At 44.0% G+C, this 14,203-nt stretch overlaps 1 protein-coding gene across 2 annotated transcripts in view; it reads left to right on the top strand.

The window, feature by feature from the left end:
• The window catches only part of PLXNA4 (plexin A4), a 780,904-nt gene that overhangs the window by 659,222 nt on the left and 107,479 nt on the right, over window positions 1-14,203 (top strand). For both annotated transcript variants that reach the window (XM_069087251.1, XM_069087250.1), the window contains 2 exons: window positions 499-699; window positions 13,133-13,229. In XM_069087251.1, coding sequence (XP_068943352.1) covers window positions 499-699; window positions 13,133-13,229 — 298 coding nt within the window. The remainder of the gene's footprint in view (window positions 1-498; window positions 700-13,132; window positions 13,230-14,203) is intronic.

Raw genomic sequence — 14,203 nt, 5'->3', positions numbered from 1 at the left:
TCTCTCTCTCTCTCTCTCTCTCTCTCTCTCTCTCTCTCTCTCTCTCTCTCTCTCTCTCTCTCTCTCTCTCTCTCTCTCTCTCTCTCTCACTGTGTCTCTATGTCTATATGTCTCTGTGTGTGTCCCTCCCTCCCTCCCTCTCTCTCTGTCTCTGTCTCTCTATCTCTCTCTCTGTCTCTGTCTGTCTGTCTGTCTCTCTTTGTCTCTCTGTCTGTGTGTGTGTGTGTCTGTGGCCATTACTATCACAGTGTCCCTCCCTGTCTTCATGTCTCTGTCTCTGTGTCTCTATGAATTAGTGGTCAGGTGAATGGGTGGATATTTACTTGAACTCCAATTCCTCATCTGTTAAAGAAAGGGGATGAGATAATTTCCTTGTCTCTTGATGTCAGGTCTCTAGGAGAAGCACAGCAGGGACAGGGCTGTGGGGGGAAGGGGGGAAGGGGCTAAATCTGGAGACATTCCCTTCATGTTTAACTTTGCTTCCCCACCTGCTCTCAGGACTGCCCTCAGCTGCTGCAAGTGGACAAGATCCTGGTGCCAGTAGAGGTGATCAAGCCCATTACCCTGAAAGCCAAGAACCTGCCCCAGCCACAGTCGGGCCAGCGGGGCTACGAGTGCATCCTCAACATCCAGGGCACTGAGCAGAGGGTCCCTGCCCTACGCTTCAACAGCTCCAGCGTGCAGTGCCAAAACACCTCTGTGAGTGCCACACAGCCTCCTGTCCCTCCCTGACCCCTGGCTCACAGCCACCTTTCCATTGTCCCCCTTCTCTGGAGTCAAGCCAGGTCCTCCCTGAGGGTATCCTCCCAAACACCAAGAATTTCAGGGTGTCACAGGCTTGCCTCTTCTTCATGGCTCCCTTCAGAGAGAGAGACACACACAGAGAGAGACAGAGAGAGAGAGACAGAGAGAGAGAGAGAGACAGACAGAGACAGAGACAGAGGGAGGGAAAGAGAGGGGGAGAGAGAGGGAGGGAGAGAGAGAGAAGGAGAGGGAAGGGGAAAGGGAGGGGGAGAGAGAGAAAGGGAGGGAGGGGGGGAGGGAGAGAGGGGGAGAGGGGGAGAAAGAGAGAGGGAAAGAGAGAGAGGGAGAGAGGAGAGAGAGAGGGAGGGAGGGGGGAGAGAGAGAAGGAAAGAGAAAGAGGAAGAGAGGAGAGAGAGAGAGGAGGGGGGAGGGAGAGAAGGAGAGAGGGAGAGAGAAACATGGCTCTGTTCAAAACAATGTTTGTTGTTAAGGAGTAGGATAGTCTAAATGGGGGCGGGCTATGGTGACAAGACAGTAGGAGGAAGAAAGCCAGCCCTAGGATTGATTGCCAGAACCACAGAGCCCTATAAATGTACAAATGATTTTACTATAACCATGACTGGACTCCCAGGAGAACCATTGCTGTTCTCACTGTACCAGGCATATGGCGGCCATTGCTGGCACCTTCCCGGAGCTCATAATTTCTCTTACCCGATAGACTGGATGGGTGAGAAGATGGATTTAAACAAGTCAGGGTTGAGAGCAGGAACCCCACATAAGATATCTTACTAGAGCAGATCAGAGAGAACGTTTTCCCAAAGCCATAGACTGCATCCCTAAGTTGGGTCAGTCCTCTGCCTCCCCTCTTCACTATGTGCACCAGGTGAAAGACTGTGGTCAGATGAACATTCTCAGAAGTAAAATGAGCCATGGGACTGTAGGCAAAGAGGCTGTGATGTGGCACAGTGGGTAGAACGCTGGTGTTGTTCAGTTATTTCAGTCGTGTCTGACTCTTTGTGACCCCATTTGGGGTTTTCTTGGCAGAGATACTGGAGTGGTTGGCCATTTCCTTCTCCAGCTCATTTTACAGATGAGGAAACTGAGGCAAACAGGGTTAAGTGACTTGCCCAAGGTCACACAGCCAGGAAGTATCTGAGATCAGATTTGAACCCAGGAAGATGAGTCTACCTGATTCAGAGCCCAGTACTCTGTCTGCTGCACCACCTAGCTACCCAGAGTCAGAATGACCTGAGTTCCAATTGAACCTCAGACACTTCCTGGCTGTGTCACCCTGAGCAGTTCACTTAACCTCTATCAACTCAATTCTTTTCACCTGTAAAATGGGGTAATAGGAACCACTATCTCCTAGGGTTCCTGTGAGGATAAGATTAGACAATATCCTTAAAATGCTTGGCATTCCTCAAAGTGCCATATAAATGCTAGCTCTTATTATTTAGACATAAAGGGTCTTTTCAGATCATCTAGGCCCATCCTCTCCTTTGACATATAAAGAAACTGGGACACAGGGAAGTGAACATCTGGTCCTACCTCCTCATTTTACAGATGGGGAAGTGGAGACCCAGGGAGGTGACTTTCCCAAGGTCACACATTCCATAATAACATTGGTTGAGATAATCATGCTGGAGAAATTTGGGTTCTGAGCATCTGGATTCATATCCTGGTGACTAACATGGGCAAGTCACTCAGTTTCCCAGGCATCATTTTCCTCATCTGTAAAATGAAGGGGTTTAGAGGGTGAGTCCTGACGAAGAGGAGATGGTCCTCAAGATTCATAATGAAAAAAAGATTTTTTTGAACTTGACCATTGCAAAAATGGGTTTTTCTTGACTTTGTATATTTGTTACAGAATTTTGTCATTCTTTTTTCTTTACCCAGTTTTGGGGAGGGAGATAAAAATAAATGCTTCTTAATTGGGAAAAGTAATATTAAATCATAAAAATAAAATAAAGTGAAGGTATTAGAGTAGGTGGCCTTGAAAGTCCCTTCTAGTTTAAGAGCGATGCCCCTAATGACTTGTTTTAGGCTCAGAGCCCTTATTTATGAAATGAGGGGGAAGGGGGCATGAACAAAACCTCACCATTTCAGTTGCAAATCTTACAACATATCTGACCTACTGATTCTAACTGCATCACAGGATTGTTGCTAGGAAAGCACTTTGTAAACCTCCAAGAGTGATATAAATGTGTGTGATTACTATTAGTATTACTGCTATTGTCATGGTGGTATACAGAAGGGCCAGCACATTCATCCACCTGCCTTTCTATGTGGTTATCTCCTAGACTTCTTTCTACTGACTGTATTAGGTACCCCCCTACTTAGCTATTTATGTATCCACTCCCCTATCTATCTTGTTTCCTTCCTGCCTTGCTTCTGACCTTCTTATCTGGCAACAAACTTCACAATCTCTCCATTTCTCCTCCTTCCATCATCTAACACCAAGAGCTTAAGGAGAGAAAGATATTAGACACATATCCATTCTCCTATCTGTCACTGGTTATCTGATTGGTAGGATCACCATGACTAGATTTGGGATTGTTAAGAATGACTTGGGATTTGTCGGATGATAGAGATAATAGAAACATCACAGAACTATTGATGGAAAGGAGTCAAAGAAAGAAACTGAGGCATATTTAGGGAAATTAACACAGGACCACATGGCATTGTAGCATTCTGAACCAAGAAATGACCTCACAAACCTTGAACACTAGACACAAGCCAATGAACAAATTTCTATGGCTCTCTCTGTCTATACTTTGCCCCCTCCCCTAGCTACCAGAATGCTGCTGGCTAAATCTATCATCCTGCAGAAACTTTGAAAACAAAGAGGAGATTAAGCACTCCATATTTCTTCTTAAATTCTGAGGTCCAGTGGAAGAACTGTGTCCCCAGCCATAAAATCCCAAAGGAGGGACAGAAAAGCCTAGACAACTTTCAGCTTTCATGACTACTGAGCATGAATCCTTACTCTCTTAGCAGACTAACCCCCCGAGATTAATCTCTCTAAATACTATCAAGGGTTCAAAGCTGAAGCCCTGGCCAGAGTAGAAGGCCTGAGTTCTGATGTTCGCTCCTGTACCAGGCGTTCTTCAGATATGAACAGGTCTGTCCTGGCCCACTGTTAGAAATAGCAATAATGATTAAGATTGTTTTTTTCTTCAGTATTTTTTGGGGTCTCCTTTAGCAGGCTGTAGACTCACTTTTCATGATTTTCTTGCATCATTCTCATTTCTCTTCCCAATTTTTCCTCCACTTCTCTTGCTTGATTTTCAAAATCCTTCTTGAGCTCCTCCATGCCCTGTAACCAATTCATATTTTTCTTGGAGGCTTTTAAGAGTTCAGACTTTGTTGTCTTCCTCCCATTCCATGCTTTGATCCTTTTTGTCCCCAGAAAAGGAATCTATGGTGTGATTACCTTTCCTTTGCTTGCTCATCTTTTCAGTCAATTACTTGGCTTTTGAGCTCTTTGCCATAGTAGAACTCTGCTTCCAGAATGGAGAGAGCTTTGTCCCAAATCGCTGGGGTTTTTGCAGCTGTCTGAGCTATTAGGAGGGTACTCTCTCTCTTCAGTACCCACAAGCTCTGGCACAGTGGCCACACACCCCAGGACCACCACCCAAGACCGTGATCCAGATCCAAACAGGTTAAAGCAAAAGTGATTAACCTCTGAATGATTGCTTGGTCCCCTTACAATATGCAGGCCAGAGCTCCAGAAGCAGCCACACAGCAGCAGCTGCAGCCACTTCTCATCCTGGGAGCAGGGGGCAGACCCAGCTCTTCCATCCCCCTCTTCCAACAGAGTTCCACACTGACTTTTTACTTTGTCTCTGGCATTTATGGGTTGAGAAGTCAGGAAACTGCCATAGCTGTTGGTGATTCACTCTCCTGAAGTCTGCTCTGGCTGCTGCTGATTGGGGCCACCCTGGGGCAAGAACCACATGGCTCACACAGCACTGTGCTTGGCTCCCAGCTTGGTGCATTAGACCCTTCCCGTCGGCCTGCCAGGCTGCCTTCCATGGGAGATTTGTTTCTTTCTGTCACTTTGTGCGTTCTGTAGCTCTAAAATTTTAGAGTAATTTTTTTTACATGCATTGGAAGTGATTGGAGCGGGAGCTCACACCAAGGTTGTGCTTGTATTCCACCATCTTGGCTCCACCCCCATGACTAAGATTTTTAAAGCATTGGCAATTTCATCTGATCACATTGTACCAGCCCTGTAAGATATTATTATTCCCATTTGACAGATGAAGAAACAAAAAGATAAAATAACATGCCCAAGGTCCCATGATTCATAAGTGACTGAGGCAGGATTTGAATCCACGTTGTCCTGGTTCCAAAGCCATCACACTCGCCAATAAGCTACTTTACATCCCTTTCTTCTGTATTCTTAGCTGACCTGACACTAGTGAGGATGAGATCTTTGTAAGTGCCATGTTCTGCATGTTGCATTAACCATTCCAGATGCTACTAGTATAATAATAGTATGATTTTTGTAAAGTGACTTAGTCCCAAAGACTTGAATTATTTGCATTTTTTAAGAAGGAGGTAACAGTGGTATGAGAGTAAACGCTTTTAACAATCAGCTTTCTAGGGGGGAAAGTGTACATAGGGTACACTTTTAAATTTAGTCTGCATTATTAATATTTTATCCATCATTTTCTTAAGTCTAGATAATTAAGAAAACAATAAATCAAGCCCTGGTGTGTAGCCTTTGGTGATTTCCAAGGTGTAAGTGCTAACACTTAACATTTAATAATCAGATCCTGGAATAAGCTAAGTACAGCATACCCGTACAATAGATCATGTTGAACCTGCTATTGTTCTGTGGACCCCTCGACTCATCTACAGGGTTTTAAATACCAGGAACCTTCAGGAAATGCAGATGAGTGGAATAATGAGAAGAGTATTGACTTGTAGTTTAACAGAACTGGTTTCTAGGCCCAGGTCAGCCCCAGCTGGCTGTGTGATCTTGGATAAATCACTTCATTTCTCTGGACTTCTGCGTCCTCATCTATAAAATGAGGGTATTTTTGGAGGTAATCACCAAGGTCACTTCCACCTCAAAATTCTTTGAATGAGTCTTCCAGTTACCCTAAGGAAATTGTCCTAATATGGTATCAAGAGAATATAACAATAACAACAGCAGTAATAGTAATGCAAGCGTTAAGACTTTATTTGTCATTTGCCATGATTTCCCCTGCAGGCTTGGGTTTGCCCAGGTGTGCACAGATGCTGCAGGTCTGTCCTTCACAGACTGAGAAAAAATACTGCTATGGCTCCCACAGACACATCTTGTGGCCATTTTTCATATCTGGGAATCCAAGAGCTATGTGTAATGAACGGTCCACATGGAAGAACTTTGCATCTGGAGGATGGATACTATGACCTAATTAATATAAAATCCTTCTCCTGCTCACAGATGGAGAATCAGTCAAGAAGTCAAGTCAGTTAGCATTTATAAAAGGCCCACTATGTGCTGGGCATGGAGCTAAGCTCTCCAGATACAAACAAAGGAAAAGGCAGCCCCTACTCCCAAGAAGCTCAGTCTGATAGAGGAGACAACATACAAAATCTGGCCAGCTGAGTTATGGATTCTAAGGTGTGGGAGGAGAGGTAATAGTAATAGTACTGATATTTATTGATTGCTTTCAGTTTTACAGAGCACTTTACATACATTATTGTATTTGCTATTCACAATGATCCTAGGAATTTAAAAATGATCTCCCTCAGTTTTACAGTTAGGGAAATAGAGATTCTCAACTTAGATTAAGTTACTCACCTATGCTTACACAGCCAGTTCTCACCAGCATCAGGTCTTCTCTCCCTGCCCTCACTATACCATACAATGTTGATACATGATGTAGTTGCAACCAAATTTCTTTCTTTCTCTGAACCTCTGTTTTCCCACAGGTGAAAGGGAACTTGGTAACCTGGTCACTTCCCTACGTTTTTGCAAGACAGGTGGAGCCATTAGCACTCAGGAGGGCTGCCAGCACAGATTTACTCTTGATCTGGTCAGACAGGAAGGATAGGAAGACAGCTTCAGAGGGGTTAAAAATCTTACTTTATTCTAGTCTAGCCTTTTCATAAGAGTTGCTGATAATGGGAGCACCAACTCCTACAGTATTCCCTAATCACCCTTCTTGCAGGGAATGATCAAGAAGATAAGGCAACTACCCCTAGCTCTCTATTGGGCCAATTGAGACAGGCACAGCTTGTGCACTCCCCTAAATCCTATCAAGCCTCAATGGGAGATGGTTGAGGCAAACACAGATTTCTCCAAACCTTGATGGGGGTCAATCAAGGCACACACAGCATTCCAGTTTGTTCATTCAACCCTAAGGGTTCCCCAGTCCCTGACTAGTGCCTACCTGCTTTATAGGACAATAGACAAAGAAGGCATATTGCCAGCAATAGCCTCATAAGTTGACATTATCTCACTGTTATATATCTCACTGCACAGTCACAGTGGATATTTATAATTTTAAACACAATGTTTATATTATTTATCATTATATAATGCTGTACAAGCATGGTAGAGATATTTACAAGTGATGAGCATGGGAAGTAGAGATTGTTATGACCATGGATCCTGGGGAACTAAACTCTAAGAAAGAATAACAAAAATCCACCTTATACACTCTAAAACCCACCTTACAGACACCTTTAGGGACACAATCTTGGATATGGTGCCTCTGCTACATGCTCTGTGGTCCTAAGAACTGAACAGATGGCTACTATTTCTCAGATTTTAGAGTTTACGCTCATGACTTGGAGTATATTTTATCAAGGAGGCATAGAGATTTTTTGAGGGGGAAGCTGGAAGGTGGAGAACTGAAGGGGCTGAGGGGAGAAGTCAAAGGCAGAAGAGGGGAGGGACTCAAGAAATACAGGTGCTCACTCTAGTTTAAAAAATGGGGAAATTCCGGTCTAGGCTTTCCCACCTAATGTCACACAGAGATTAAGCCATGCAGGGGCCCAATCCTGGAGCACCTGACCTTGATTGAGATGCTTAACCCCCTGTTCCTGAGGTCTCAGGGGAGCTATAACAGCCTCCTTGGCCTTCAGGGGGGTTGTTCAATTAACTGTCCGATGATTGCAAAGAGCTATATAAATGCTAAGTGGTCTATAAAGGATGAGGGGAGGGGAGAGGAGATTGGAGGCAGGGGGAGAAGGTGAGAAACCTCCGAGCTCCCAGGCTGTGCTGTCAAAGAGATCCTGTGCCCTGAGTGGGGGAGGCAGCCACAGGACTGGGGCATCCACAGGAGAAAGGAAATGTTCCAAAGGAAAATAACTTTCCTGGAGAATGAGCTGGAGCCCTTGGGGTTAATGAAATTATCTGAGTGTATTTTTACAATTACTGACCCTGAATGAGAAGGAAGAAGAGTTATTTTCTTGTTCCTTGCAAGGGATATGTGTGTATGTGTAATATTATATATATATATATATATAGCGTATATATATATATATATATATAGCGTATATATATAACATATACATATAGATTGTGTGTGTATATGTAGACATATATACACACATATGATTTTATATGGGTATATACACATTTTTGTTGTTTTTCAGTCATTTTTCAGTCATGTCCAACTCTTTGTAACTCAGTTTGGGTTTTTTTTTTCCCAAAGATACTGAAGTGGTTTACCATTTCCTCCTCCAGCTCATTTTACAAGTGAGGAAACTGAAGTAAACAGAGTTAAATGACTTGCCCAGGGTCACACAGCTAGTAAGTGTCTAAGGATGGATTTTAAGTCAGGAAGACGAGTCTTCCTGACTCCCGACCTGGTACTCAGTCCACTGAGCCACCTAACTGGCTCTAGATACGTATATACATACATATACACACACATACATAATGTATATGTACACATATAATGAGAGATATAGATACATGTATATATCTATATTTATACACATATATGCATATATGTGTATGTTAATGTGATCATACAATAGTAATTCATATTTCTATGTTCTTTAATGTTTCCAAAGCTCTTCCCTCACAACTTTGAAGTTAAAAGTATGAATATTGTTATCCCCACTTTACAGATGAGAAATGCAAGTCCCAAGTTTAACTACTTGTCCAAGATCTCACAATAGTACATGTCAGAGCTAGGATTGAAACCCATGTGTCTTAACTCAAAATCCTGCAAACTCCCCCCTCCCCCCATACTATGCTGTTTTGCTTGTATATTAGTGTCTGTGAGATTGCTTACAGACAATCACAGACTCACATTCCCTTTGGCCTCCTTATTATATGTACCATTTGACAAGAGATCTATTACTTCCTGCCCTTTCTGCTACTGGCCTCAGCAATGCTTCCACTTTGTCAGGCTCATGCCCTGGAATTAGCAATGGGTCTCTAAGCCTGATTTTGCCATCAATGCAGTGATTGCCCTGGAGAAGTGATGTCAAGGTTATTAGAAGCTGGAGTCACTAAATGGTACATAAAGATACCTGTGGGCTATAGAATGACTTAGAAGACTACATATTAACATTATCAATGTTCTGTTGTATTTTTACTTGTTTTGTTAAATCTTTCCCATTGGCATTTTAATCTGGTCCAGGTGTACTTGGGAGGTGAATGCCTCTGACATAGATTTCCTATAATCAGAGTAGCCTTTCCATCCATGGCCAAGCAGATTCAGCTTGAGCTGAAGCCAGGCCAGCCCACCCCAGCTAACCACTAATCTGGAACAGTAGGAAGGGATAAGCTGTACTTATAGCCAGAATTGAAAATGGAAGAAAATAACACCCCCCACACACACCTCCCTCTTATGATCTTAAGAGAAGAATGAGAACAAGAACTTAACTATTTCTTAATCTCTGGTATTCTATCATATGAAGGTTATTACTAATTAGTGCTGAAACATATGCATAGCTGAGGGGCTCTGTAGGTTAGACCATGGTATACAACACTTTGCAAATAGTAGGTGCTCAATAAATGCTTTTTGAATGAAATTGACTTAATTGGCACAAATGAAGCTAGAACAATGGAGTCCCTATCAACCCATCAATTAATCAACAATCTTTTATTAATTACTGACTGTAGATCAGCCTCTATCCTAAGAATTAAATATAAGTACATACTGAAGAAATATAAAGAGAATAAATTCAATTAAATTAAAGGTAGTTAAATACAAGGTATAACAAGGCACTAGCAGTTGGGGTGGTAGTGGGTGAATAAGGAAAGGTTTCATGTAGAAAATGATGCATGAGGCAATTCTTGAGGGAAGACAAGGGTTCTATGAGGTAGGGGTGAGGAGAGGATGATTTCCAGGCATAAGAGATGGACAGGGCAAAGACATGGGACCAGGAGATGGATGAGGAACAGAGAGAGGGAAAATTGGGCCTGTGTGGGTCAATTGGATTTGCTCTGTCCCTCAATCATAGAATCACATCCCTAACCCTGGCCAACCATCCCAGAAATGAGCACCATCAGTCATGAGGGAGCCTATGGTCAAACATGTGGGATGGCTTGACAGAAACTCTCCCACTCCCAGAAAAACAACCCAACACACAGATCCTGTTGGCTGGCTAGAGAGCAGCATCATTATCATCTACAAAATGTAATTATATCATCGTGGAAGTTAGGGAAGGATGGCCAGAAGAAAAGATTTCCTGGATCTAAGGGTTGTAAGAAAATAGAAAAGGTCTCTGAAAATAATTATAGACTCTTCTTCCCTAAAGGTGTCTAAGAATAGGATATGCATCTGTCCAGGCTGATTTGGGCCCACTCCTACTCATAGGAAGGGCGATGGACTCATTTGTTCCCCAGTCTGAGGACAGGGTTGTGCTATGTAGATGCCCACTCTTCTTCTCTCCCTTTGTCTCAACCCAGCTACCTATGGTGGGGATTGTCTAATTGAACAAAAAGAAAATCAGCTGGTAGGCTGATTCTGAAATTCTGCCTGGGGCAGGCTCTTGTATTCCCTCTTCCCCTGTCTTGTTCTCGAAGGCCTTGGTAAGGGTCCTCAGATTCTAATTACAGGCTTGACTGATGGCCTGTGATACAGGGCCCTGATATCCAGTGGAAAAACTCTCTCCCCTCTCTTGTTGCTGAGTTGCCTCCCTTAGGAAGTAACGTCTCTCTTCTCATGAGTCTAAGCCCAAGTCCTAGTCACAGCTGGGGTGGGGTAGCAGAGAAGAGTGAGTCAGAGCCCACAGGAAAAGGCCACTTTTTCTGTGCAGAGCAGAAGAGAGGCAAGTAAGCTCATGAAATGTCAGATTGAACCAAAAATATATCTTCCATCAACAAACACCTTTGACATCTTGGCGTTCACTTTCATTTTTATTCCTCATGTCCTTCTCCTAAATGGCTTAACACTGAATCACAGGCCCAATCTTTTTTATTTCCTTACCTACCTTCCATCTTCCCAATTACTTCTTCCATCCCAGATAATTCCTCCATTACGAAGTCATTGCAATGCCTTCCTCAACCTTGAGTTCATGATCCCCTACCTGCGGTATTATGCACCTCACAACAAAGCTGGTTTGGGCCCTGCCACCTTTGGGCCCAAACAATGACTTGGGATTCACAATTCAAGTGGGCAGATCTTCCATCCAGGGTCTTCAGGAGGACTTCAGCACTTGTGGCCCCATGACATTAGTCAGTCAACCAGTCAATACATATTTATTAAGAACCTATTATGTGCCTTTCACTGTGCTAATCTATGGGGGATTAAAAAAGAAAAGATAGCCTCTTCCCTTAATGACCCCACAGTTCAATGAGGGAAAATAACTATGTACAAACAAGATATAGACAGGATAAATTGGAGATGGTTGGTGGAGGGAAGGCATTAAGGGAGGTCAGAAAAACCTTCTCATAGATAATGAGATTTTAGGTAAGACTTGAAGGAAGCCAGGGAAGCTTGATCTAGAGATGATGAGGGAGAGAAGGGTCATGGGAACAAATCTCCAGATGTTCATGAAACTCATGGGGATGAGACTGAACTCTGTCACATAATAGGAAATAAAAGACCTACCACACAAACGTGTGCTCATGGAGCATAGATGGGATGTCTTCTTCTGAGGACCACTCAGGATCCCTGGATTCTCTTGGCAGAGTTCAGGGGAGTGCTGTTTGGAGGCAGGCAGGCCTCTTCCTTCTTTTTAGCAGTAACCTAAATCACTCTGGGAAATTCAGCTATGTGTTTTTAAAATTCCAGGAGAAGCATGGGGAGATGAAACTAGACAGCAACTCTCCTCCCTTCAATATGGGATAAACTGAGACCCAGAGAAGGCAATAATTTATTCACTCCCCCCCTTAAATCAGCAACAGGGATGGGCATCTAACCCAAAAATCCTGTGTCCCCACTGGTGTTCCCATTGCTTTATCCTTCTGTTCCCGGTTAATCAAGAAATATTTACTCTGTACCAGGAGCTGAGTTGGGAATACAAGTACAGAGAATAAAATGATCCTTCTTCATAAGGAGCTTAGGTTCTAGTGGAGGAAACACCAAGGACATGTATAAATCTGTGCTGCATAAATACAAAGGAAGTAAATGCAAATGTCTGCAAAGCAGTTAAATATAAGCACAGTTTGGGAGGGGGGACTCTAGCAGTTCGGGGTGGGAGGAAGGCTTCTCACCAAGGATGGTTCTTGAGCTGTATCTTAAAGAAAGAGGGCCTATATAGGGTGGAGGTAAGGAGGGAGTAGATTCTAGGCACGAGGTATGGACAATGCAAAGGCAAGGAGGCAGGAGATGAAGTAATATGTCTGAGGAAGAGAGAGAAGGCAAGCTCAGCTGGATTGGAGAGTGTAGGAGGGACCCGATACCCATCAGAAAAAGAGGAGGAAGAGTGATGTCCAACGAGGCTAAAAAAGGTAGGCTGGGGCTAAGTTGTGTAGGGCTTGAACAGCTAAGCAGGGAACTTTTATCGGGGAGGTAATAGGGAGCCACTGGCATTCACTGAGTAGAGGAATGGTTAGACATACACCTGGGGAAGGGGCAGATGGGGTTGAGAAGAATCATCTTCCTAAGTTCAAATCTGGCCTCAGACACTTACTAGTTGTATGACTCTGGGCAAGTCATTTAACCCTGTTTACCTTAGTTTTTTTCATCTATAAAATGACCTGTAGAAGGAAATGGCAAAACCCCTCCAGTATCTCTGACAAGAATACCCCAAATAGGGTCACGAGTCAGACGTGACTGAAAATGACTGAACACGCACCTCAGGAAAATAACTTTGGTAGCGTTGTAAAAGGAGAAATGTCTGTTATCTTCCTGTGGACTTCATGTGGTCCAGATCCATTCGTGTCCCCATCCTTATCCCCATCCTACCAGGGCGGAGTACCCTGGTCTTCCCCAGAAATCCCACATGAAATCTTATCTTTCCTTTCCCCTTTTGGCTGCAGTATTCCTATGAGGGAATGGAGATCAACAGCCTGCCTGTGGAACTGACCGTTGTGTGGAATGGGGGCTTCAACATCGACAACCCAGCCCAGAACAAAGGTATGGACTCTGGTGTCAGCCGCAGTGTGTGGGGGCAGACCTGGCAGGGGAAAGACAGAGTGGAGACAGAGGAGGGCCCTGGCTCTTCCAGAGACCCTGCTTTAGTTCACTGCACTCCTGCCTGGAGGCCAGTCACCAGTACCCCCCTGCCTTTGTCCCTAGCTCCCCCTTTTCCTCTTTTCCTGTGTCTCTCCTCTCCCCTTCTTTACTCTCCACTTCCTTGAAGCTCAAAGCAGCCAACAGACAGGGCAGGGAGTAGAAAATGATGTGTGGGCACGAACCCACTACAGGATGCTTCTCTTCTCTCTCACAGACCTGGGTTATTCACATAAGAAAGGACTTCCAAGCTCATCTAATCCCATCCCCTCCTTTTACAAATGAATCCCAGAGAAGCCAAGTTCAAGGTCATGCAGTTAACTAAAGCCTAGGTTTCCTGGGTTTCTCCCTGTCATGTGTTCTCCCCTGGTTGGCAACCCCAGTGACTTGGCCGTGGCTTCATGGTGAGAAAGCCAATGTCTCCCCCTGAAATGACCATTGGGATAGGTAGGTGGTGCAGTGGATAGAGCACCAGGCTCAGAGTCAGGAAGACCAGAGTTCAAATCAGGCCTCAGACACTTACTAGTTGTGTGACCCTGGGCAAGTCACTTAATCCCATTTACCTCAGTTCTTCATCTGTAAAATGAGCTGGAGAAGGAAATGGCAAACAACTCCAATATCTCTGCCAAGAAAACCTCAGATGGGGTCATGAAGAGTCATGAGTGGAACAACTGAACAGCAAATGACCCTCGACCACTGTGTCTGTGAACCCACTCACAGATCCTTATGACACAGTCTGTGTATTCAGATATAATATTACAGGGATGGGAAACCCTGAACTTTGAGGTACTCTGAGGATGTATTCATACATTTGTATTGGGAGGGAGAGGAGGGGAAGGCATACACATATATGTGTGTATGTATGGACAGGTACATGG

This window comes from Petaurus breviceps, unplaced genomic scaffold (genome assembly GCF_028583685.1).
Source record: "Petaurus breviceps papuanus isolate PSGF00001 unplaced genomic scaffold, PetGlider_PUasm1.0 181, whole genome shotgun sequence".
NCBI classification, from domain to species: Eukaryota; Metazoa; Chordata; class Mammalia; order Diprotodontia; family Petauridae; genus Petaurus; species Petaurus breviceps.
This window is presented reverse-complemented; position numbering and strand designations above follow the sequence as displayed.